This window comes from Branchiostoma lanceolatum, chromosome 11 (genome assembly GCF_035083965.1).
Source record: "Branchiostoma lanceolatum isolate klBraLanc5 chromosome 11, klBraLanc5.hap2, whole genome shotgun sequence".
NCBI classification, from domain to species: Eukaryota; Metazoa; Chordata; class Leptocardii; order Amphioxiformes; family Branchiostomatidae; genus Branchiostoma; species Branchiostoma lanceolatum.
Genome location: NC_089732.1, coordinates 18320391 through 18343470, shown reverse-complemented (window position 1 = coordinate 18343470; position 23080 = coordinate 18320391). Strand labels below are relative to the sequence as shown.

The 23080-nt window shown below is 40.4% G+C and overlaps 2 protein-coding genes and 2 long non-coding RNA genes across 5 annotated transcripts in view; 3 read left to right on the top strand and 1 right to left on the bottom strand.

The window, feature by feature from the left end:
* LOC136444474 (uncharacterized) overlaps window positions 1-23080 on the top strand; it is a 456752-nt gene that overhangs the window by 253 nt on the left and 433419 nt on the right. The window lies entirely within an intron of this gene.
* Window positions 1-23080, bottom strand: part of LOC136444457 (FRAS1-related extracellular matrix protein 1-like) — a 64083-nt gene that overhangs the window by 31171 nt on the left and 9832 nt on the right. For both annotated transcript variants that reach the window (XM_066442003.1, XM_066442002.1), the window contains exons 2-6: window positions 17393-17659; window positions 13332-15547; window positions 11828-12342; window positions 9106-11155; window positions 6954-7156 (exon numbers count right to left, since the gene is read on the bottom strand). In XM_066442003.1, the coding sequence (XP_066298100.1) occupies window positions 6954-7156; window positions 9106-11155; window positions 11828-12342; window positions 13332-15547; window positions 17393-17617 (5209 nt within the window). In that variant the 5' untranslated portion in view covers window positions 17618-17659. The remainder of the gene's footprint in view (window positions 1-6953; window positions 7157-9105; window positions 11156-11827; window positions 12343-13331; window positions 15548-17392; window positions 17660-23080) is intronic.
* LOC136444471 (uncharacterized) lies at window positions 3387-5693 on the top strand. The gene is made up of 2 exons (XR_010757271.1): window positions 3387-4098; window positions 4567-5693. It is a non-coding gene; the product is annotated as an uncharacterized lncRNA (long non-coding RNA).
* LOC136444467 (uncharacterized) lies at window positions 18854-21324 on the top strand. The gene is made up of 3 exons (XM_066442030.1): window positions 18854-19012; window positions 19360-19696; window positions 20526-21324. Exons 2-3 carry the CDS (start codon window positions 19361-19363, stop codon window positions 21039-21041), a joined length of 852 nt encoding a protein of 283 aa, XP_066298127.1. The 5' UTR covers window positions 18854-19012; window position 19360; the 3' UTR covers window positions 21042-21324.

The following is a 23080-nucleotide window of genomic DNA, read 5'->3' as shown; positions in this document are numbered from 1 at the left end:
CTTGCACTTGATGAGGAGTTCTGGGGCTTCCCCATCAATGTGCAAGCACGTCCAACCCCCAGATGATGGGGAACAAAAAGATGTTAAATTGGATAGAGAGAGAGAGAGATTTGAGAACTGCGACCAGATGTACGTAAAGACGGCGGACAGGAGAGGCTATTCCGAGAAGCAACTAAAAAAGTTGGTGTGGCCTTATTGCATGGGGGGGGAGTGAAATATGTTTTTGCTCAGGAGCAAATGACAGCCTTTCTAGTTACCTTCGTCAAGAAGGGTATTCGTTGATGCTTGTCTGTGTGTCTGTTAGTGAACAGAATAAGCCGAGAACGCCTGGATGGTTTGTTGTCGTAGTTGGTGTGTCGGTGTGTATATGGGAAATCTCAAGATGATTAGATTTTGGGCGAAGTGCTTTGCATAATTAAGGAGAAAAGTGTAAAAAGGTGTTATATTGTATGCTAGAGCATTGTGTTCTGCCTGGGACGTGTTGCCGGTGTTGTTTCGAGGGGTCAAGGATAAGTGGTAGGGTTGCGTATTTGTCATGTGGGATGCAGGAAACTTAATAGTTGGGACAAATTGGCTTGTCACTCAAGCTGTCGGCAGTGGTATGAGAAAGCTAGCAGCAGAAAGTGGTGTGGAATTTGGTGGAAGCAGACCAAAATTGGATATACACTGCCTTACATCAGGAATTCGAAGAACAATCAGTAGTGGTGTGTCACAGCATGGGGATAGGACGGTGTTCAGGGTAGGTGGGTTAACCATGTTATATCTAGGAAGGAAGAGGTGATTTATTAGTATACGTCATACTGTATGGTGTACATGGAGGTTGTACATGGAGTATGGATATGTATTGCTGAAGAAGTATTTGATGAAGGGTGGATGTAGTATATATAGATATCAACTATGCAAATGAAGACCTCATTTGCATAATTAATGAGAATATACTATAACTCAAGGTGGGCTTGATGGATGGTCATGCTTTTTGGTATGTAGATAGCTTACGTGATGCTTTGTATGATTGGATGATAATTATGCGAATCAGATTCTTATTTGCATGATTAATGAGGTAATTCTAAAAACCCGCTGTGTTCCATGATATGACTATCCAAATATGTGACATTTGTAACTGAGGAAGATAGGAATGTTGATAGATAGAAAATATGCAAATGTAGGCCTAATTTGCATAATTAATGAGAAACTACTTTAATTCCATACTAGTAAATAACGGACGGCAATTTCATACTTGTGGCATGTGGAAGTTGTGTGAATGTGAACGCCATTGAATCAATCATGCTAAAAAGGACCTCATATGCATAATTGATAAATGTTAGCATAACATTCTTTGTTAAGCTCATACTTTGGACAACTTATGTTATTTGGGTGAAGACGATCAACTGGTATGATTTATAATTGATGAGACACACTCCTAATACGTCAGTCATAGGTTAAAATCATTTGGCGAAGGTATGAGGTCGTAGAACTCTTGTTCATAATATGTCTTTCACGATATTTGCATATTAGTTTTAAATGATATGGATTTTAATTTTGTGTCACATGTAACGTTAAATTTTTCTCAACTTTCACACAGGCCAATTTTGTACTGTATGTTGTGTTGTCATACAGTACGTAGCATTGCCATGTCCAATGCTGTAGGGCTGATGTTTAGTATGATTTTCATCATCATCATCATCACCGGTCGTCTGCCCAGGCTATATATGTCAGGCAACAAAACGAATAGACATGAAGTCATAAACAAGTTACCTGGAAGCATCAAGCATGATGTATTTCATATATAATGCTCCCACGATAGCTAGTACACTACAAAAAATATTTTTTCTTGTTTTGCTTATGCCATGGACAATTCTTGTATGGAGAAAAATATTCTTGCAGGAAGAAAATCAAGAAAAAAGAATAAGAAAAACGAGAAACCACAAAAAAAGGCAGTTCTCACACAAAGAACAATTTTCTTATTTTTCTTTAGAGAAGAAAGTTTTTCTGAAAGATTCTCACGCACAAGAATTTTCTAGAAATAAAAGCAAAACTTTCTTTTTTATCCTGAGAATGCAAGAAAAAAATTCTTGCATATTCTTGACCAAATTCAATTCTTAAGAAATACAAGAATTGGTTTCTTATATTTTGTCTTGTTTTTTTAATCTAAGAAGATCAAGAAAGGCGCTTCTTGTTTTTCTTGGTAAAGTTTAAGAAAATACAAGAATTGGTTTCTTCAATTTCTTGAGATATGAAAAAATATTAAGTTATTGTAAGAATTGCATTCTTGACAATTCTTGTTTTTCTTTTTTTTTATCAAGCAATATCAAGAAACAAAATTCTTGTATTTCTTGGTGATCGTTAAGAAAATACAAGCAACGGCTTCTTCTCTTTCTTGAACTAAAGCCAACGATTGAGTTAATTTCTGAGGGTTTGCGGAAAAAGCTGGCCCTGTCTACCTGGCCTGTCTACCCTGGCTATCTACCTTTTGGGGACCCCAAGGGTATGCATGGGGGTTTGGCCTTTAATGGAATTTCATGGAAGACGAAAAACTGGATCAATGCAATTCCAGATGTGTGTGAGCTGGTGATGGGATGTGGGTGGGGGTGTGGGGGTGGGGTGAAGCTGTACTAAGCAATTCCACCAAGACTGGAAAAAAAGTTCCAAGTACATGTATACAAAAAAATGTACCTGAAATGTTAGACAAAATTGAAGTGGAAGGTAATACAAGGAAACAAAGAAACTGGTAGGATGTGCTAGACAACAATAGGACCTTTGTTTGTCACAACAAGGAGGTTATAGATATAACCTCCTTGGTCACAACAACTTAATTCACAACAGATGTCTGACACTCCTGGGGGTTCCTGTAGTTGATACTGACCAAATAGCAAAGATGATAAAAGAAGTTTCAATATATCCAAGCAGATGTATGGTGCTGGCTTGTTTAACATTAAACGCTTAGTTTTATGAGGTTTTCTTTTTTCAATCTTTAGCAGCTGCTGTTCTGGCAAACAAAGGTCCTATCGTTGCCTGGCCCATCCTATCAGTTTTCTTTGTTTATCCTGTACCTTATCACACCCCTTCTATCTAGTTTAACAATCCTGGTACATTTTATTGTATACTTAGATGTTTGTCTATAAATAATAGATTTTCTTCCAGTGTCGGTGGAGTTGCTCATAGCTGCCTGTTTCCCCCAACAGCACAATTAGCTTTTTGTTGTCTTCCATCCAGCCCACTCACAGCTGGGATTGCCACTGACCCAGTTTTTCCTCAAGAAAATTCAATCAGATGCAAAACCCCCATGCATGCCCTTGGGGCCCAAAAAGGGTGGTTTTTGGTAGACAGCCAGGGTAGACAGGCCAGGTAGACAGGGCCAGCTTTTTCCGCAAACCCAATTTCTGAAATATTCTTGTTTTCATAATCTAGAAATTCTGAGAAGAGCAATTCTCGTTTTTCTTGGGGATTGTTTAGAAAATAGAAGAACTTGGTTCTTACCTTTCTTGTAATATAGATAATACTAGAAATACAAGAAAATTAGGATATTCAAATTGAAAGACAAAGTCATCACTTAGATTGATATTCTTAAATGTTCTTGTTTTTTTGTATCCAGAAAGTTTGAGAAAGACCATTCTTGTTTTTCTTGACAATGTTTAAGAGATACATTGAACACGGCCTTTAAAATTCAAAGTCTATATTAAACTTGGCTTGAATATCAAACTTTTAAACAATTTTTTTAGATGTACATAAAAAAAAAACTTCTCAAAATATGGTGTCTGTGATGTGGCAAGAACGCAAGAATCAATGATGCAAATGCCATTACTAGATAATTCAACCAATGATAACACTTGTCATGTGATCTTTTTCTAACTCCTGATTGGTTCATTCATATCAGTGAAATGACAGTTAGATGAGTTCAGTTGCATGCAGGCAGCCATGGGTCAGCTGCTCTGACTTGTGGATCTGCCTGTATCAATTGAAAGCTCATGTTAGTTTCAAAGCCAGAACCAAGGTACAAGGGAACAAGGAAGACAATGGAGATCTTGGTCTGAACCAAGCAGCTGCAGCATGCAGAAACCAAGTTTGGCACAGAATCGGTGGAAAGCAGTCATGGAAAAGGTCAGTGCCCCCCTCCCCCAACAGTTTATACAAAAATGTACTCCTTCTATTTTTAAAATCCTTGATAAATGTAACCTTGGATAGTTGTAACCATCTAAAGCAACAAGTATTAGGCAACATGATGAGTATACTAGTAGCTTCTGCTTTGGCTCATTTAATTTAAAGAAAAACAATTTTTTTGCTAACAAATGACCTAATTTGCAGATGACCTCAAGGTCATTGGAAGACCACATTCTGTACTGCAGGGTGGTCCTTTGCAATGTACTGCTTCTGCACGGTAAACTTGTATAATGATAGGTTTTAAAGAATTTCAATGTATATTTATGAGGTAATTGTTAAGAACCTTCTTTTCTTAGTAAATGATTTTTAGTCTTTAGCCAATGTACAAACAAATTTATGAACTCTGCTACAAGTCTTCATTTAATTTATTGAAAGTACAAATTGATGATATAGTCTTTCTTTTTTCAGATGTCGGAAGATTGTAGCCCTGCCAGTGACAATGCAACATGTATTGGGATGGAAAATCTTTCCTTTTGAACGGGCTACCAAGACGAAAAAAGCAGATTCTGAAGATATTCTGTAATTATTCTATATGGCGGCCATGTTAGATGTCAGTTTGTAATCTTTCTTATGTTCTACCAGTAATTTTTATTATTACTGTACTCAGCAAAATTGTATTTGTGAATCAACTAGGTGACTATTAAGTTCTTAGAAAATAGGTACTGTAAAAGATTGTCAATGTCAAGTTCCTGTTGTGGTAATGTACAATTTTAGAGAAAAATGAATCCATCAAGAACATATTATTTTCATAATAACTCTTGATGTGAGAAAAGTATTCTTGGTGTAAGAAAATTAATCTTGAAAGTAAGAAAACATTTCTTGGCAATAACTTATAAGAATCATATTCTTGGTGTAAGAACATTCATCTTGAAAGTAAGAAAACATTTCTAGGCAATAAGAATTGTATTCTTGGTGTAAGAACATTAATCTTGAAAGTAAGAAAACATTTCTAGGCAATAAGAATTGTATTCTTGGTGTAAGAACATCAATCTTGGAAGTAAGAAAATATTTCTAGGCAATAAGAATTGTATTCTTGGTGTAAGAACGTTAATCTTGAAAGTAAGAAAACATTTCTAGGCAATAAGAACTGTATTATTGGTGTAAGAACGTTAATCTTGAAAGTAAGAAAACATTTCTAGGCAATAAGAATTGTATTCTTGGTGTAAGAACATTAATCTTGAAAGTAAGAAAACATTTCTTGGCAATAAGAATTGTATTCTTGGTGTAAGAACATTAATCTTGAAATTAAGAAAACATTTCTAGGCAATAAGAACTGTATTCTTGGTGTAAGAACGTTAATCTTGAAAGTAAGAAAACATTTCTAGACAATAAGAACTGTATTCTTGGTGTAAGAACATTAATCTTGAAAGTAAGAAAACATTTCTTGGCAATAAGAATTGTATTCTTGGTGTAAGAACATTAATCTTGAAAGTAAGAAAACATTTCTAGGCAATAAGAATTGTATTCTTGGTGTAAGAACATTGATCTTGGAAGTAAGAAAACATTTCTAGGCAATAAAAATCTTTACCCTTGAAGTGAGAAAAGTATTCTTGGTGTAAGAATATTAATCTTAGAAGTAAGAAAAAAATTCTAGCTAATAAAATGTTTTCGTTTGAAGTAAGAAAAGTATTCTTGTAAGAAAATCGATCTTGGAAGTAAGAAAACATTTCTAGGCATTAAAAATGTTCTCACTTGAAGTAAGAAAAGTATTCTTGTTGTAAGAAAATAAATCTTGGACGTAAGAAAACATTTCTAGCCAATAAAAATGTTTTCACTTGGAGTAAGAAAAGAAATCTTGGTGTAAGAAAATCAATCTTAAAAGTAAGAAACTACCTCTGTGCGATAAGAAATGTAGTATTCTTGATATAAGAACATTAATCTTGAAAGTAAGAAACAATTTCTGTGCAGTTAGAATTTTGAACTTGAAGTGAGAAAGTTTGAGCTCTTCAAGAATGATATTCTAGAAGTAACTTAGTCAACTCCTGCAAGAAATATAAGAAAACAAATCTACATACAAGAAAAATTGCAACAAGAAAAATTTGCTTGCCCCATGGACAAGAACGGTTTCTTGGACACAGAAAAATTTTCTTCCTGGAAGACAAATTTTCTGTGTGGAAGAAAAACAAGAAAAAATTTCTTTTCCATTTTTAGTAGTGTATTGTTTAAAAGTGTCTGACATCACACCTTTCATTGTTATCTAAACTACATTATGGTGACTTGAGGTTTGAAACTCTTACTAGTTTTAGAAAGGTGCGACACCCCACTGCAATTGTTGAAATTCACAGTACAACATTGTTCTGTTCCACTACGTCAAGTAAGGGGGTGGACAAACCTACAATGTAGTGACTATCTTCATAATGATTATCTAGTCTGTTGAGAACTTTGAACAATTTATGTGCATTTTTCTGATCTGTTCTTCAGATAAAGCACCAGAAGGACAATGACTCCGCAGTGGACGATATTGAGTTCCCCTTGCAGAATTCTTCATCATAGACCTCAGCAGAAATATGCACAGTGCTAAACAGGCAGAGAAAAGGTTACAGACCATGCATTAATTGTTCATTTTAGATGATAATTGGTAGTGCTATGATACATAATAACTCAAAGTAATTGCCTTATCATACTTTGCTGTAAAGTAGAAATACAGGCAGATAAGAAAATGCATCCAACAACCAGTCTTTGCACTCCCCTGCTTCCCTTATGGTTCCTGGTGAGACTTATATCATCATTATTAATTAATTAGGCAAGTCACAACTTGAAGGTACATTAGACTTCCTGAATAAGCATTCACTGACCTGGGTCAAATTGAATCTGCTGGGCTCGACCTGTGGTGAAGTCCTGCCCCTCCTCTGCTGTTAAACCTTTGACATGGACACCTACAAACACGGACTGTTCCAAGGCACCTCGTCTTCTCAGAAGAATGGACACTGACCCCACATCTTCACACACTGAATACTGAGGATGGACCATTTCAACTGCAGACCACTTCAGGTCGAACCTGTAACAATCAGCAACATGAAACAGTTTGTTTGTTTGTTTGTTTATTTTTATTTTACCAGGGGAGTCATATCGCCAGCTGGCGTTTTTCAATGAGCCCTGGGGGGGAAATCCCCAAACAAAGTTGTTAACATAAAATAACAAGTAACAATACATAATGTGAAGTAAAATTGATATGAAACCAAAGTAACTTAGATAACATATCAAACAAAACATAATATTACCAAATATATAAATTAACATCATATACTAGTGACAAAATATAATGGAATAAAATGAAATGAAATCAGGTTGAATTTGCATATCAATGTTGACATAATGTGAAATCATATTAATAAATGAGTGAACCAAAAATATATTTACATAAGAGAAGACTGTCTCAAGCTTGAAATTACTGTTTGGGAGCCCATGTTCATAATTCTCGTTGTTAGATCTGTCATTGTCACTGTAAGCTTGCAAAAATACAGTTTTATCAGTTTCTTGATCAGGAACTTCAGATATTTTGGACGGATGGGGTGAAATTCTTGTCTGTCCCCAGAAGCAAATTTCCCTCCCTGAAAGGAGGGAAGGGTCCTGAAGACACTCCTGATGTACGAGGGGCATTCAGAAAGAAACGCATTTTGTATCATAGCATAGGTTCATTTTTGTATGTAATTAGTTGATATATGGCACAAAGGCAAAGGAATATCAGATTCTCTTCTCAAGACTGAAGTGTCTCCATTTGTTGTTAACATTTTTATGAGCGACTGAGTTGACTTCAAGTTGACCACACCCTTGGAAGTTTGTGAGAACCAAAGATAAGTCAGACATGACCTGTTTATCACTACAATAAGAAGCTTAAATTACACCTGTATGATTATACATGTCTCTACAACTTACATATCAAATTTTATTTCTGAACTCCCTATACAGTTCCTCTCTTACAGCTGCTAGGATAGAGTGAGGTGTGATATCAGAGCCAATGGAATTCGTAGCTGAATACGAGGTGCGTTGATTAAAGACTTTTGTAAATTACTTTTCCATCAATTAAGAGAGACAAAAGAGACACAGATATCATGTGTCAAACGATTAAGAAGTGAGGTAGAGGTCTTGTAACGTCAGAATGACCACAACGGAAAATTGGCGCAAATTTGCAAAGTTGGCGCAATAACCTACTAGATAAGTGCAATTTGGCAGTCAAAAAAATACCCACTTGCACCAATGGATATTGATTGTTTTTGCACCGCTGGAAGTAGATCCAGTATTTGTTAAGTGTTAAGGCCCAGCTCAAAGCTGCATAAGACTCTTGTTGATAAGGGCGATGGTGAAAATTCTTTCTTCTAAACAAACATACATCAATGTTACATTCTACAGCCAGAAACTGTCAACTTTGCTGAATGTTGTTAAAGGCATTCAGAGCATTTTATAAGACTTGAAAATTGGAAATATTCTAGTTGGTGTAATCTTTATGAAATTGACAATTAATGCCACTGTTTACCACATTTGCGTTCAGATTTGTTATCAAAAGTGCACAAAAACGGCACAAAAATAATCTACATGGTAATCTTTTACTTTGACGCGCCTACTGTAAATACTGTAGATACCATAGCCCCACCCACCTGTCAAAACATAGAAATGCAAATTTAAAACATAAAGAAGCAAATATTTGATGGACATCAGTCACTCTCTTATTGGTCAAACCGCTTGTTGTGATGGACAGTCAGGATCAGTCTATTAGGGCTTGGATTTTCTATCAGTACTCACTACACAACAACATTGTATCTTAAGTTTGCTCATTCAATTTCAATATGTAATAGTATAGTGTTATTGCAACTTACTATCTGTAGGAATGACTAGAAATTTGAGTTTTTAATTCAAGTTTCAAGCCTCAAAAAATGCTCTGGATGCCCTTAAGTTCAAACACAAGATACAATTGGTCAGCAGTACAGTACAAAATAAACAGGTACATACCTTTGGTTCTTCAGTATGTTTCCATCAGCGTCTGATACAAAGAATAAAAAGCTGTCACTGGTCACATACACATCCTTATTGAGAATATACACAACCTCTCCATCACTGACATCCTCTTGAGTAAATGATGTTGTGACAATAGAACCATCTTTTCGCCTCTCAAGGTAGCCATGAAGGGGTAAACGTGTGATTGTGAAAACAAACTGTGAGGACTTAATTGTTGAGTCTCCAACTTTAAGCACTTCATCTGTCAGCTGAAATCCCACACGCCCACCACTCATTTTCAGCAATGGAGAAGGAACAGCCTTCTTTACTAGCATTGGTTGCCTCCTTGTCAAATCCACTTCTATTTCAAAAAATACTGGCTCGTCCAACAGCTTTCCCATCACAAAGAAGCCCTTATTTCTTCCATCAGTTGCAGTGAAAGAAAATCTGTCAATGCTTGCCTTTCCGCCACCATGTCTGTATGATATTTGTCTGGCATCTATGTCGGCTTGAGTAAATCTATCAACTACAGCAACTCCCCCCATCAGGATGTGCCCGTATCTGGGACCCTGTACAACGTTGACCACAAGATTGTCCGCTGGTGAATCTGGGTCTGTCAGCAGCAGGTCCTGTGAAGTTATAGTTAAGACTTCTCCAAGATGAGGCTTGATCCCCACATTTTTAGACAATGTAGGTGGTGTGTCATCCACTGCCATGATGCTGACAGCGAGAGAGACGTTCTGCTGCCTCACCCCATTAGTAACCGTGAATGTAATTAAGTCCGAAGAAACATCAGCCTTACTTGTGAGGGCATAAACAACCCTGTGACCAAGCAGGTCTAACTGGGAAAATGTGTTGAGGGACAGTCCTGGTGCATTGATATCTTCTATGTTCCCTTGGCTGGGCGGGTTTACAATGGTGAAGATCAAGTTTTCTACCTCATTAGTACCATCTGTGGCAGACAAGACATCTGTACTCAAGACAATCCTACTTCCCTCTTTGACGTGAACATCCCTACTGAGTACCTGGATTCCTGTCTTCTTCATTTTCTTGATGGTAACAATAAAGTCTTGCGCAGGAGTCACATGCATTCCATCAGTCACATAGAAGTTAAAAAGATCCATTCCCTTGGACCCTGTAAGTCCTGTATGTAGATACCTCACCATGTTCATGTCCACATGCCACTGTGTAAAGTTCTGTTCTTTTTTTATGTCCTTCCAACTTTCAGATGGCTTCTGTCTCAGCTGCAGTACGCCCCTTTTAGGGACAGTAAGTGGAACGTATACAAGATCCTTGGCACTGTTATCTTTATCTTTGGACTGTAAAACAACACTAGACAAAACTTTGCTTTCTAAGGGACCGACAATGAGGCCAGTATTTCTGATCACTTCTGGTTTTTCATCATTGAGTGCCTTGATGCTAACTTTTATGGTCTTTTTCACAACATGTTTTCCATCTGTAACAACAATAGAGAAGTCGTCTTCTTTACTTTCAGACCCATCATGGCTATACGCAAGTCTCATCCTAGTCCTCAGCTCCTCCCAGGTAACATACTGTAGGACATTACTGTGCTGACTGCTGCTGTCAAAGAGTTGCCCATGCTGGGGAGGCTTTGTCACAGAAAATATGACATCATCAGGTGGCAGATCTAAGTCAGTGATGTCTAGTATAGACAAGTCTAGTTCCACAGTATCTCCCTCTGCAATGTCAAAATCGCGGACAGTCAAGTTTGGCACCTCATCATTCCGTGGTCGTATGGCTATGGGAACGGTGACGTTGTTGGACTGATGTCTTCCATCTGTAACACACACAACCAGCTGGTCCTGGGTTGGTTCTGCTCCAATATGGACGGACTGAACATATCTGATATGACCCTCTTTGATATTCGTCAACTGGAAGGATGTTATTTCAATTCCTATGTTGCCTTTTTCATGCCCTGGCATTGGTGCTATGTTCTCTACATATCCCCATGCTGGCTGCAGTGTGACAATGAACCCAAGATTGTCTTCATCAGTGTCAACATCATAGGCATTCAACATTATCTCCTTGATAGGGGCTGACAGGCCTGTAAGAACACAGATTTCAACAATTAGAATTACAGTGATATGATAACTGATACCGAGGATGGTAGCATCTCCCCAACTCAAGGTTGGCAGTTGACATTTCAAAACTACTGCAGCATTAATTTTGTAAATGGTACTGCATTGTACAAGAGAGGGCTTCTGAAAAATGGCAAAGTTCACATTATGCATTACCACTCCAGATAAACTCTTTCAATAGTCTTTACACCAAACATGCATGATTTGTTTGATTGGGATGAGTGTCACTGGATTGTAGAAAGGTTTATCATGGTAGTTCATTTCTAATTCGCAAACAGCAGAGCTGCCTGTCTTGGTGCTATTTTGCCCTCTCATCTGCCTCTAGTTTTCGTGAAGCTTTTCAGATAAAGATCTTATCCAAGTGACTCATCCCCTGCAGTATGGCATAGATAATCTGAGTTTCTAATCAAAAAAGTGAAACTGTATTATAACTTAGTTAAGTGCAATTTTCTATTTATACATTTGTGTTTTTGTCCCTGTAAATGTTGGCTCTCGAAATCAGCCATGCTGCCTGAGAGACTGTGTAGTGTCTTGTTACACTTCCAAATAAATAAATAAATAAAATAAAAGTGATTTCTGCTGCAAATGTGTACAACTGATTATCCTGGTCTTGTAACGCACACAAATTATTCACATACCTTCATCGACAATAAAAGGACTGTCCAAGATAACTTCTGGTGGCTGATTGTCCACTGGAGTGATAGTAATATTCACATCATGCACTGGTAGTGCATTGCGAGGGAAAGGGTCGTCTGAGACAACCAGTGTGAAAGAATCCTGCACAGCTGTCGTCCCAACCTCTGCCTCTGTGTGAGAGTAGCTAACGGCACCAGCGTACACGTCGCGTTGGCTGAACTGTGTGGCCACAACACCGTCCCTGTACAGCATACCTCTGTGTGGCGGCTGCACCACGATAAAAGTCAACTGGTCGTCATCTGTATCAGTGTCAGTGGCTGATAGCACTTCAGGTGTGAGAACAACTGTTTCTCCTTCAGGCACAGTTAAGTGTTGACGGAGACCATCTAGCATAACTGGTGCTTCATCATTTACTGCATGAACCTCCACTGGTACTTCCAGGGTGACAGAGTTCACCCCATCACTGACTTTGAGAGAAAACCTGTCCCTTGTTACCTCAGAGCCATCGTGAGAATAACTGTAAAACATAATGTGTCAACATTAAAACATTGTTCATGTATCCATCTACCCCAAAATGGAACATTACCTTGAAAATCGTTATAATCAGCAAAATCTAATTGACACAATACCTGTATCATAAAAAAATAAATCCTTCCAACACTGATGAATGGGACCCCCACATCTTCAACATCATACAGGGTGGAATGCTTTGTCTTCTAATAAGCCAGGTATCAATCTACGGAGCTAAAATTTCTGGCTGCCTACATATATTTCAGATAACTTTGTAATACAACATGTAGGACCAGCAATTAAACTGAATGAACTGGAATGAGGGGAGATACAAGCTTTAGCCATATTTGGGACTGATCAGGATTCCTCTCACTGCAGTGCCACCTGCATGTACCAGTGAGAAGTATCTCTAGTCGTTCTACCAGTCATAACAAAGCTAACATAGCACTAACAATTATCGTCCAATAATCATAATATTAAAAACGTCATTTATCTTAAAACCGCGAGACGGAGTCAAATATTAAACCATGGGAAGAAATATCAGCTCTTCTAAAAAGAATACTGCATGGTCTGTAACTTTTTCTCAGCCTGTTTAACACTGTGCAAGCATGTATTCAGTCTATGGTGAAGACCAGTCCTAGGGTTACCAATTATCATCCACTTGAGTCTTTCTCCTTCTAGCACTCAACTTGGAGAACAGAATAATGCACCTATATAGCTAGATTGCCCAAAGTAGTCTACAGACAAATGACAGTCACTAAATGTTTGTCCCACCAAGGGCTGTCTACAGGTTTAAATTTTTTTCCGCCCCGCTCATTGTTTGAGTGTTGTTGATTATTGTGGTTAAATCTGTCATTCTAAGGCCACACCAATTTAATTTCTTGGTTAACGGATTTTTAATTTTAATTTTAGCAATAAAAAAAATCATGAAAACAGAAGGCTGCCTTACAAACCATTAATTCCAGCTGCAGGTTTTGAAGCTTTGACACTACTTACCTGACCTTGTAATGAACAAGATCTTCAAATGTGAACATCCTGTCCAGTGCCAGTTCAACACCTTTCACTTGCAGGCTTCCATAATTTGGTTGGCTGGTCAAAATAAAAACAACTTCATTTACAGGAGTGTCGCTGTCTGAAACTATCAAGTTTTCCACAGTGATGACAACAGACTGCCCTTCCTTCACAGTCAGCACATTGACCTGCACTTCTGGGGAAACATTGTCCACAGGCAAGATGGTGATGTCAAACCTCTGCCCTGTGACTGTATTTCCAGAAGGATCACTTACTGAATAGATGAACTGTACCCTTTGAGATTTTGGTCCAATGTCATGCATCGGTGGTACATAAGCAATTTTCATGTGGTCAATCTCGCTCTGGTGGAACATTCGGACAGGGCGAACTGCATCAGTTTTCATCATCACTGGCATGTTTTCAGTGGAGACAACAGTCCCTGCATCATCCAAGCTTAGAGAGTCCACAAACAGACACATGGTAGTGATGGTGAACATAAGGTCATCATCCTCTGACTCTTCATCATGGTAAGATAGATGTGCTTTAGTAAAAACCCCAACTTCTGTTTCTTTGACAACCAGGGAGTTTGTCATCTCTGGCAATCGAGCTGGAGGCAGATCATCAATTGGGATGACTTGGATCACAACTGACTGTGGTTCCGACTCGTTGGGTGGATCACTACTGTCACGAAGAACAAACTCAAAAGAGTCAGTAAACATCTCATCACCTGTGTGCTGGTAGTATATACATCCTTCAAAAAGATCCCTCTGTAAGAAAGAGTTGATAGGATGACCAAGTGATTGCCATGAATATTTTTTCAGGATGCGTCCTGATACTGGTGGATGGATAATGCTGAACAAGATGTAGTCATCACTTGAGTCCATGTCAGATGCAGTCAGCATGTCACCATCAATAGGAATGGTCTCTCCTTCCTTGAGATGGAAGATGACATTATTGATTAGGAAAGGAGGACTGTCATCTTTGGGAAGGATGCTGATTGGGAAGCTGGCTCGCACACTGTGGGCTCCATCAGTGATTCTCAGTTGTATATTATCCTTGTCAGAATCACTGTCATCATGCTGGTAAACAACGGTGCCTTCTGCTACATGGTATGGGGTGAACATAATGGCAGGGAGGCCATCCACCAGCAGTCTTCCCTGTCTCAAACCACCTACAACAATGATCTGTACATTATCCGGGTTGTCATTATCAACTACCTGAAAATTGTGACTCTCCATTGGTCGGGACTGCCCTTCTAGGAGGGTCAGCCCAGTGTTGATGGAGACCCGTGGTGCATTAGTGTCTGATGTGCGCACAGCCAGGAAAACCATGACTGGGTCACTCGGAGTGAAGTGACTGTCATAGATGGTGAATTCTACTTCAAACACCCTTCTTTCCTGATAGCTTGTGTTTGGTGGTTTGTAGCCAATCATGAGGTTGTTGATATCTGCCTGTGAGAAGGAGGTGATCGGTTTAGTGTGGTCATCCAGGTGGACTATGTAGCCTTGTCCTGAAGCAAGAGGCTTGCTGATGTTAAAGACAAGTTTGTCGGACTGGGTCTCCATGTCTTCAGCTGACAGTGTTGATGGTGTTATTGTACTCAGAATGAACTGGTCAACGTCCAGGATGTACATGGCACCAAACGAGCCTTTTGGTGGAGTATTGGGCATGCCTTGGATGATATTGACAGGTAAATGTAATCTCTCAGTGTACCTATCTTCATCACCTTCAGGATCATATACCTCAATAGTGATAGCAACAAAGTCCACATCTGGGGAGGGGGGCAGCAAGTGTTCATAACGTAGACCCAATGTTAGTAACTTGTCACATTGCTCTCTCAGGTTCTGCACTTGTCTCTTATTTCCCCCAATGACAAGTTGACCAAAGTCAGGGAGAGCACTTGTTGGCACAGAGATGTGTGCTTCACATTTGGCATTAGACGATCTCTTGTACACAAACTCTAGAATGTTAGCATCTAAAGGATCAGACAGGCCAAAAAATTCAGATACTGTCAAATTGCGTTTCACTTCTACAGCTCTATACTGCTGGTTCAGTGTACCGATAGTAAGAATAAAAACCTCAGAGACTGTTTTTGTTTGGGTGAAGAGATGTACACGTAGTTTGACTTGATCATGGTGCAATAGTGATGATCCATGATGGCTGTAGCGCACAGTCCCTGGTGGGTACTGGCAGTCAAATACCTGTGGGTAATAGGAAAGGAATCATTAAAGCAGGGCTTCTCCCAGTGCACATGTCTCCTCAATTATAGCATCCATACAAATGTAGCTGCCTAGTGTTCCAACGGAAACTGCAGGAACTGTGATAATAACTTAATGAGATAATAATATAAAAGTTGTTGTCCCTACATGTAATACAGTTACATACATTGAAAACCATTATCTCCTTGAATCACCTTCCAAACAAATCAATATAACTTTTAAAGAGGAAGCTTGTACTATAAAATCACCCGATAAATTCGGCTAACGTAAACTACCAGAGTCAGTCTGCTACTGACTGTCGTGGTGTTCACATCGGTGGAGGCCTGGCTAAGACAGTGACTAACACAGGTTACTCTTCGATATACATGTACTGTTGAAATGTAACAGACAGCAGATAAGGAGTTGAAGCTGTATCTAATATAGATATAATAAAAGAAGTTAGCTTCACCCAACCCAGAATATAAAGTAATGAAAACCCTGGCTTGTCATGCTCTTACTGGTAATGTGAGACATGACTGGAAGTCACATGCACAGTTCTAGCCTGGAATTCAAACCTATTATAGCTCCCGAGTCCAAACCTATAGGTTTGGATTCCAGGCTAGCACAGTTCTACATGTACATAGCCCCTGTCTGTACTGCTTTCTTTTTAGACTGCTAAAATTGATACCATATTATACAAGCCACATTTCTAGAAACACTATAAACTATCAAAGCTTATTCTACTGTAAGGAAAATATTTTCAAGATATAATGGGGAGTGCCCAAACATGTGACGTTTTTTCACGCGCTCGAACTCACATATGTTTTGAATGCAAATAACAATTATGTGCATGAACTTGGTTTATTTACCTTCCTTATGAGCATAGTCAGTGGACACAAACATGGCGTACTTATGCATAATAAGATCACTAAAAAATCTGTGACACGTTAGGGCACGTTTGATACAATTAGACACTTTCAAATTGATACTTAGATTTGAAATTTGAGCACAAGGTTGGTTTTCCAAATATTGAAAGTTGCAGATGGTATAAGCCTTGATTAGACCACACCAATTTAATTTCTTGGTTAACGGATTTTTATTTTCCAAAGAAAACAAATTTTTAGAAAAAAAAATTCATGAAAACAGAAGGCTGGGCCAGCTTTCTGTTTTCATGATTTTTTTTCTAAAATTTTTTTTTTTTGGGAAAATAAAAATCCGTTAACCAAGAAATTAAATTGGTGTGGCCTTATGTAACTTTGTTACAGCTATCTTTCAGCTACCATTCAGTATGGTTTGACACTATTTCCTTGAAAACCAGGAGAGAAAAATATTTGATTTTTGAACAGTACTATTTGCAAATCTGCTCCAGCTATTGTTTTCAGCTTGTAGACAGTATGGGATTTTAAAATTTTTTTTAGGAGTTCATGTAGTTATGGGGGCCATTTCACCCCTCAACCTACTGGGAAGGTCACAGTGGGAAGTAACTTCCTTATTGCGTTACCCAGGTTAAGGGCGGCTCATCTTTAAGTTACAAAGTATAAACTTTACACCCTTCCTAACATTCCCATCACTCACCACACAGGTAATTGGCTAATCAGCATACCTGTTCAAATTCTGAACAACTAATCACATGACAAGCGAAAAGAATATTTGCCGGTTCTGTCATTTTGGCCCGGAAGCGACAGAGAGAGAGAGAGAGAGTAGAAGCATACTAAAGCCAAAAAGGCCGACATCTACATGTGTTGCAGACAAAAGGAAAACATCAATGCCAAAGAACAAATACACTTAAAAGTTATCCCAAGACTTTACAGTTATCTACTAGTAAGATGATGTCTGCTGTAAACCTACCTGAGGCTGCAACACCCCGACTCGCTGGAACATGGGCTCATTGTGGACCACCTCCACTTTGCAGGTGCTGTTATGTGCACCAGCTGGTAGGTTGAAGACCACATGTTCCTCTGATAATGACACAGTCCTGCCGATGGCTACATGCATGGGTCTGAGTGACTGGATGAGGCTGCCTGAAGCACCGGTCTGCACCAGCAGGAATATCCACAAGGCAAAGAACCCCATCCTTCCTCCAAACAGGATCAGCACACAGCTTCCTATATGTCCCTAATTAGAAAACATGTCTCAATACTTTTGCCACTAAACCTTACATTTATCTACAGTAGAATCCGCTTAACTGCACACCCCATTTGTCATCGTATGCAATTATCCGGCTGGCGCAATAATGCGAAGTTGCCCAGCTGGACCAATAGTACACTGTATCATACAGGAGGTGAATAGTTTATAAACCTCAATGTGGTGCATGAACTTGTTAGCATGAAGTTATACAGGTACAGTGCGGTAACATTAGGAAATTCCACCTGTTGTTTTGGCCACCTTCATGTATTAAAACAGTGAATTTCAAATTCTCAGGAAAGACATCTCAGGACACAGTGAGTGAAATCAGTAAGCGCCAGACAGGCCCCTGTCATGTTTGAACAGATTTGACTGTGTACATCATGGTAGTGAATTACTGTACAATGTACTGTACTACGTATTCAGTGGGTAGATATTGCCTCATTTGTACCGCGTTTGCCGATTTTAGCGCACCCTTTTAGTTAACTTGTCGACGATGTTTGAACAAATTTGGTGCAGTTATCTGGCATTGGTGACAATGCGCCATGCAGATATGCGGAGTCACTAACAATGGAGTGAATGGGAACCGTTTTGGTATTTTGGGATTCGATGCAATTAAATGGAGTGTGCGTTAATCCGTTGTGCAATTAAGTGGCTTCTACTGTATTACAATTTCTATTTACTTATAAACATCAGCTTATTCTAGTCAACCTATGTTCTCATTATGTTCCAATATTATGTTATCTTATGTCCAACATTTCCACCAAGGAATCCGCCAGTAGGTGACCTCTCCCTTCTTGTTACATACATTAAACTTTTTCCAGTTACGGCAGCCATTTTGAATTTCCTGGGGTCAGCTCTGGGTCATACACCAAAACAAGGCTTTAGCTGACTTATCCCACTATAAGCCTGTATTGCCATATATTGCCATATTGTATATATGTTAGTTCACCTAAAACCGGGATTTCTCTGATATTAATTGAGTTAATTGAAACCAATCTCACAAAGCAATAAAGCATGTTTTTTTTCAGTTTTGTGTCAATATCATACATCACCCTTGTCACTTGTGCTATACTTGTTATATTTTCTCTCTGGTCCTGCTAATTACCATAATATTGTAATTTGAAACTACTATTCACATTGCGCCATGATTGGTCAGCCATAATATCCTAATTTAAATAACTCTATATAAGGCAGGTGTGCCTGTCCACACGGCCCTTCTTTATTCGGAGCGATCCGCGACGACGGCGAGCAAGGGGAGACCTCGGAACCCTCACGGCAACGTTTTGGCGTCCATTTTTGCGGGGGAACAAGTTTCTTCGAGTGTCAAGTAGCTCCGGAAAGGTTTGGAGTGTGCTGAGGGTAATATTTTTGTACCTAGTGGGTGGTCTCCTCGTTGGAGAAATAATTTTGCGGGGTTTGTGTTTCTTGCGTGTGTGTTTGTTCCCGAAGAAAGTTTGCACGTGTGGCGGACATTTTTATTTCTTTGTTCGCAGAGTTTTGCTGTCGTCGGGGATTTCGGGTGGGTTTGCTCTTCTGTTCAAGCTCGGCTTAGGGAGGGAGACTCGAGTTAAGTTTCCCAAAGCGCTCCACGACTTAGCCGATCTGCTTCGCGTGGCGGAGACTTGCTCGGGTTGGGGGAAGTGAGATTGAGAAATTGTTTTGACATGCTTCTTGTTGCTGCCTTTTAGCATGGCGTCCCAGAAGCCGGTTTTACCGAGTACAAGTGCTGCGGGAGACCAAAGGGACCCGAGGAGGCAGCAAGCCCAACCCGGGCAGGGAGGCCTGCCGCCAGCAGCGCAAGTCAGGGTGGAGCAGTTGCAGCCAGCAGCCGACGGGCAGGTTCAGCCGCCGGCGCCCGTGGAGCAGGAGGTGCCACCGGACCAACCAGTTCAGCAGATACAACAGCAGGACCAGGTCGTTGTGCCGAACCCGGTCGTTGTGCCGAACGCGCAGGCGGTGGCGCAACCTCGGGATGAGGCCCAACCCGGGCAAGGACAGCCCCAGGCTGCTGGGCAAGCTCAGCCGGTAAGCGATACAGTTTGTCTCGCTGAAATTTGTTTTTGTTTTTTTGCTTTCATAGTTTTGTGTTTGCCGTGGGTTACCTAGTAAATGTGTTTGATGCTTTTTCATCATTTTCGGAAATTGCTGTGTCCCGCCGATGTTTGGTAACCATGTAATGATGTAGTTTGTGTTTTTGTGTTTGCCGGATGCGCCATTTTGTGATAATGGTAGGGCCGGGTTCTCATATGTAAATTGTCAGGTGTGGGCTCAGGAGCGTTCGTACAGTTCGTTGCACGTGGCGCATACTGTAGTCTCTTTTGTATGTAAATTGTGGGTTCTCGCGAGGGCGTGAGCCAGAATTTGCGGAGCCTGTAGTGGCAAGTACACTGAGTGGGTGTGCGAATATGCAAATTCACGTGTGATCCACGCTCATGAGGAGCAGGACGTTTGTTAGCCCTGGGGGCAAGTACACTGAGTGGGTGTGCGAATATTGCAAATGCATATGTGTCCGCGCTTATAAGGAGCAGGACATAGCTGAGCCCTGGGGGCAAGTACACTGAGTGAGTGTGCGAATATGCAAATTTACATGTGATCCACGCTCATGAGGAGCAGGACATTGTTAGCCCTGGGGGCAAGTACACTGAGTGGGTGTGCGAATATTGCAAATGCATATGTGTCCGCGCTTATAAGGAGCAGGGCATTGCAGAGCCCTGGGGGCGAGAACGTTGAGAGAATTTGCAAATACTGAATGTCATATGTGATCCGAGCTTGTAATGAATGACGTGGTGTAGTTCGCGTTACGTCATTTGGTGTGCGGCGGATTTTTGACAATATGTGTTTGTTGTCTATGTAGGGCGTTGCAGCCCTGGTGCAGGAGATGCAGGAGCTGAGGAGACAGGTCGGAGCGTTGAGGCAGGGACGGGCGGCGGATGATATGAAGGAGGAGTTGGTCCGGTACGCGAGTCGGCCACAAGCTGCTTTTGACCCTCACCGGGCCCTCGCCTTAGTCGCCCAGGCACGGAAGGAGGGGCATGACAAGGCTCAGGAATACGCGATTGTTTTGAATGAGATCTCGCCTTTGGTCATGGAAGACTACTTTAAACGGCTGATTGTTAACCAGTTTGGTAGTGGAATTTTAAAGCAAGTGGCCAGGGACATAAGCCAGTTTATAAACAGCCAGGGTAAAAGAAACAGAGCGTCATCTAGTGCCAGAGTGAGTATGGTTGTGGCGAAGCCTTACAATAGTGGCCTTAAAGGTAAAGCTAATGGTCGTCGTAGGGTTGCCACGCCCGATACTATTTGTTACGCGTGTAACGAGAAAGGTCATTTTGCCAGAGATTGTGGAGCTCAGAGAAAGACTACTGTCTAGGTACTAGTTGTAAGCGTTGGAAATGCGAATTGCAAGATATCCTATGTCGGAACCGCCGATGCGAGCCACTTGAGTTAAACTTGTATTGTTGTGTTTTTGAGATGTGAGCAACTCAGAATTTGGATGTATCTAGTTATTCCGTCTTTTATGACGGTTTAGATAGATACGGGTGGACCGGTAAGCGACTGAGTAAAGAACTTGTGTTTAGAAGCATGAAAGAATCTCTGCCGATGAGCACTTGTGGTTTGAATAGATTTGTGTTGTGAATAAACTTTGTGCAGTATCTTTGTGTTTGACTGGTGTTTGAGCCGCAGTCAAGAGTACAGTGGTAGTCGCACAAGACAGAATTTGATTTGATACGCTCGTACATTTTTCCGTTTGTATACCTTGTGTGGCATTGAGCGTACAAAAGTGCTCTGAGTCCTGGACTTTGTAGATAATGAAATAACCGGTGTAGATAAGCCGGGAAGGTCTTTGACTATCGTCCTTTTTCTGACCTGTAACAATTTGCGAAGATACAGGGTAAAAGTAAAGTTTATTAGTTGGTTAATTAATTTAGAAATAGCCCGCGGGGCTATTTAATTAGTTCGAAGTCACCAGGTGCAAGATGCATTCCGTTGCTGCCACGGGTGGTGGAATGGCCTAGTCTCCAAGCAGACCTACGGGTCGGCAAAGACCGTATCCAACAGGCAGAAGGAGTTTTTATAGCCAACCCAAGTCTCATAGCCAAACCCAAGGTCTGCCACAACTCAAACAGGGCGGAGCATTTCTATTCAATAAAGGCGTCGCTGCCCCTCCTCGTTGTAATGCTAACAGCCGCACGAATGTCCGGGGTACTAATCTTTTTATGACCGATTTCTGGGATAGCCAGTCACCCGCGCACGTCCCAGTGGGAGGTTCACGCCTTGTAAGTTCTCACAATAATACAGTGTTTCCTTCACCCATGTCACCCATTGGCATCATCAGAACCATTCTTACAAAAACACAAAAACATTCGTAGGGAATGTTTACTGTTTCAAAACATTCGTAGGGAATGTTTACTGTTTCAGGTTCAAGCCAACACTCGGACCGACCCCACCCCCTTGCATGTAACGTTAGTTGCAAGCGGCACGTGCCGTCGGAGGTTAAACCTTATAAGCTAAACCTTTCTTTTGGGAAACAACACGCCACGAAGTATATTATACTCTAGATATTGCTAAAAAAACTTATTCTGCAAGTTGGATAAGGTCTTTGCAGCCGTTGGGTCTCAGTTGGAGACTAGACCTCCCGACCTGGCGCCGCCCTGCACGCCCGGGCGGGCGGAGAGTAATCAACTCATAAACACACGCAGTTTGAATAGGTAACAATTAGATGTTAATAGCCTTTGTTCAGACCGACTTGTGGCAGACCTTGGGTTTGGCTATGAGACTTGGGTTGGCTATAAAAACTCCTTCTGCCTGTTGGATACGGTCTTTGCCGACCCGTAGGTCTGCTTGGAGACTAGGAATGGCCCACTTTCCGTGTTGTGTTATCTATTGAAGGAGCGGGACACTGATATTAGATAGTGTGTCGTTCCTTGCTGGTCTTTGCTGTGAGAACCGTGCCAATCAGAGAATAGTTTTGGTATTACGAAATGTTGACGGCAATACTTTACGTTGGTTGTTTATAGAAGTTTTTCTTCTATTGCAGGGAACAACGTGGTTCATTCCAGATATCCAGGACTTCGAGTTGACCCATAGGTTTGACCCGTTAACAGCTTACAAAAAACACCTGACGTTAGAAACACGCTGGATAACTAGAAAAAGAGACGGCAGAGTGATCGTACCTCCGTCAATTGAGGCGGTATCGACTGGAAGCGTAAAGGCTTCAGCGGATTTGCTCATGTTTAGGGACCCGGAAACTTTCCGAGCGGGGGAGATTCACAGACATCTGGGGGAGTGGAACAATATTCTAAAAGACGGACGGCATTGTGATATGGTTAGAGATTGGATCACAAATGGGGTGTCTTTGTTTCAGTTCATGCAGCCTTATAAGGGAAGGTTTAAAGGGGTTAGCTATGA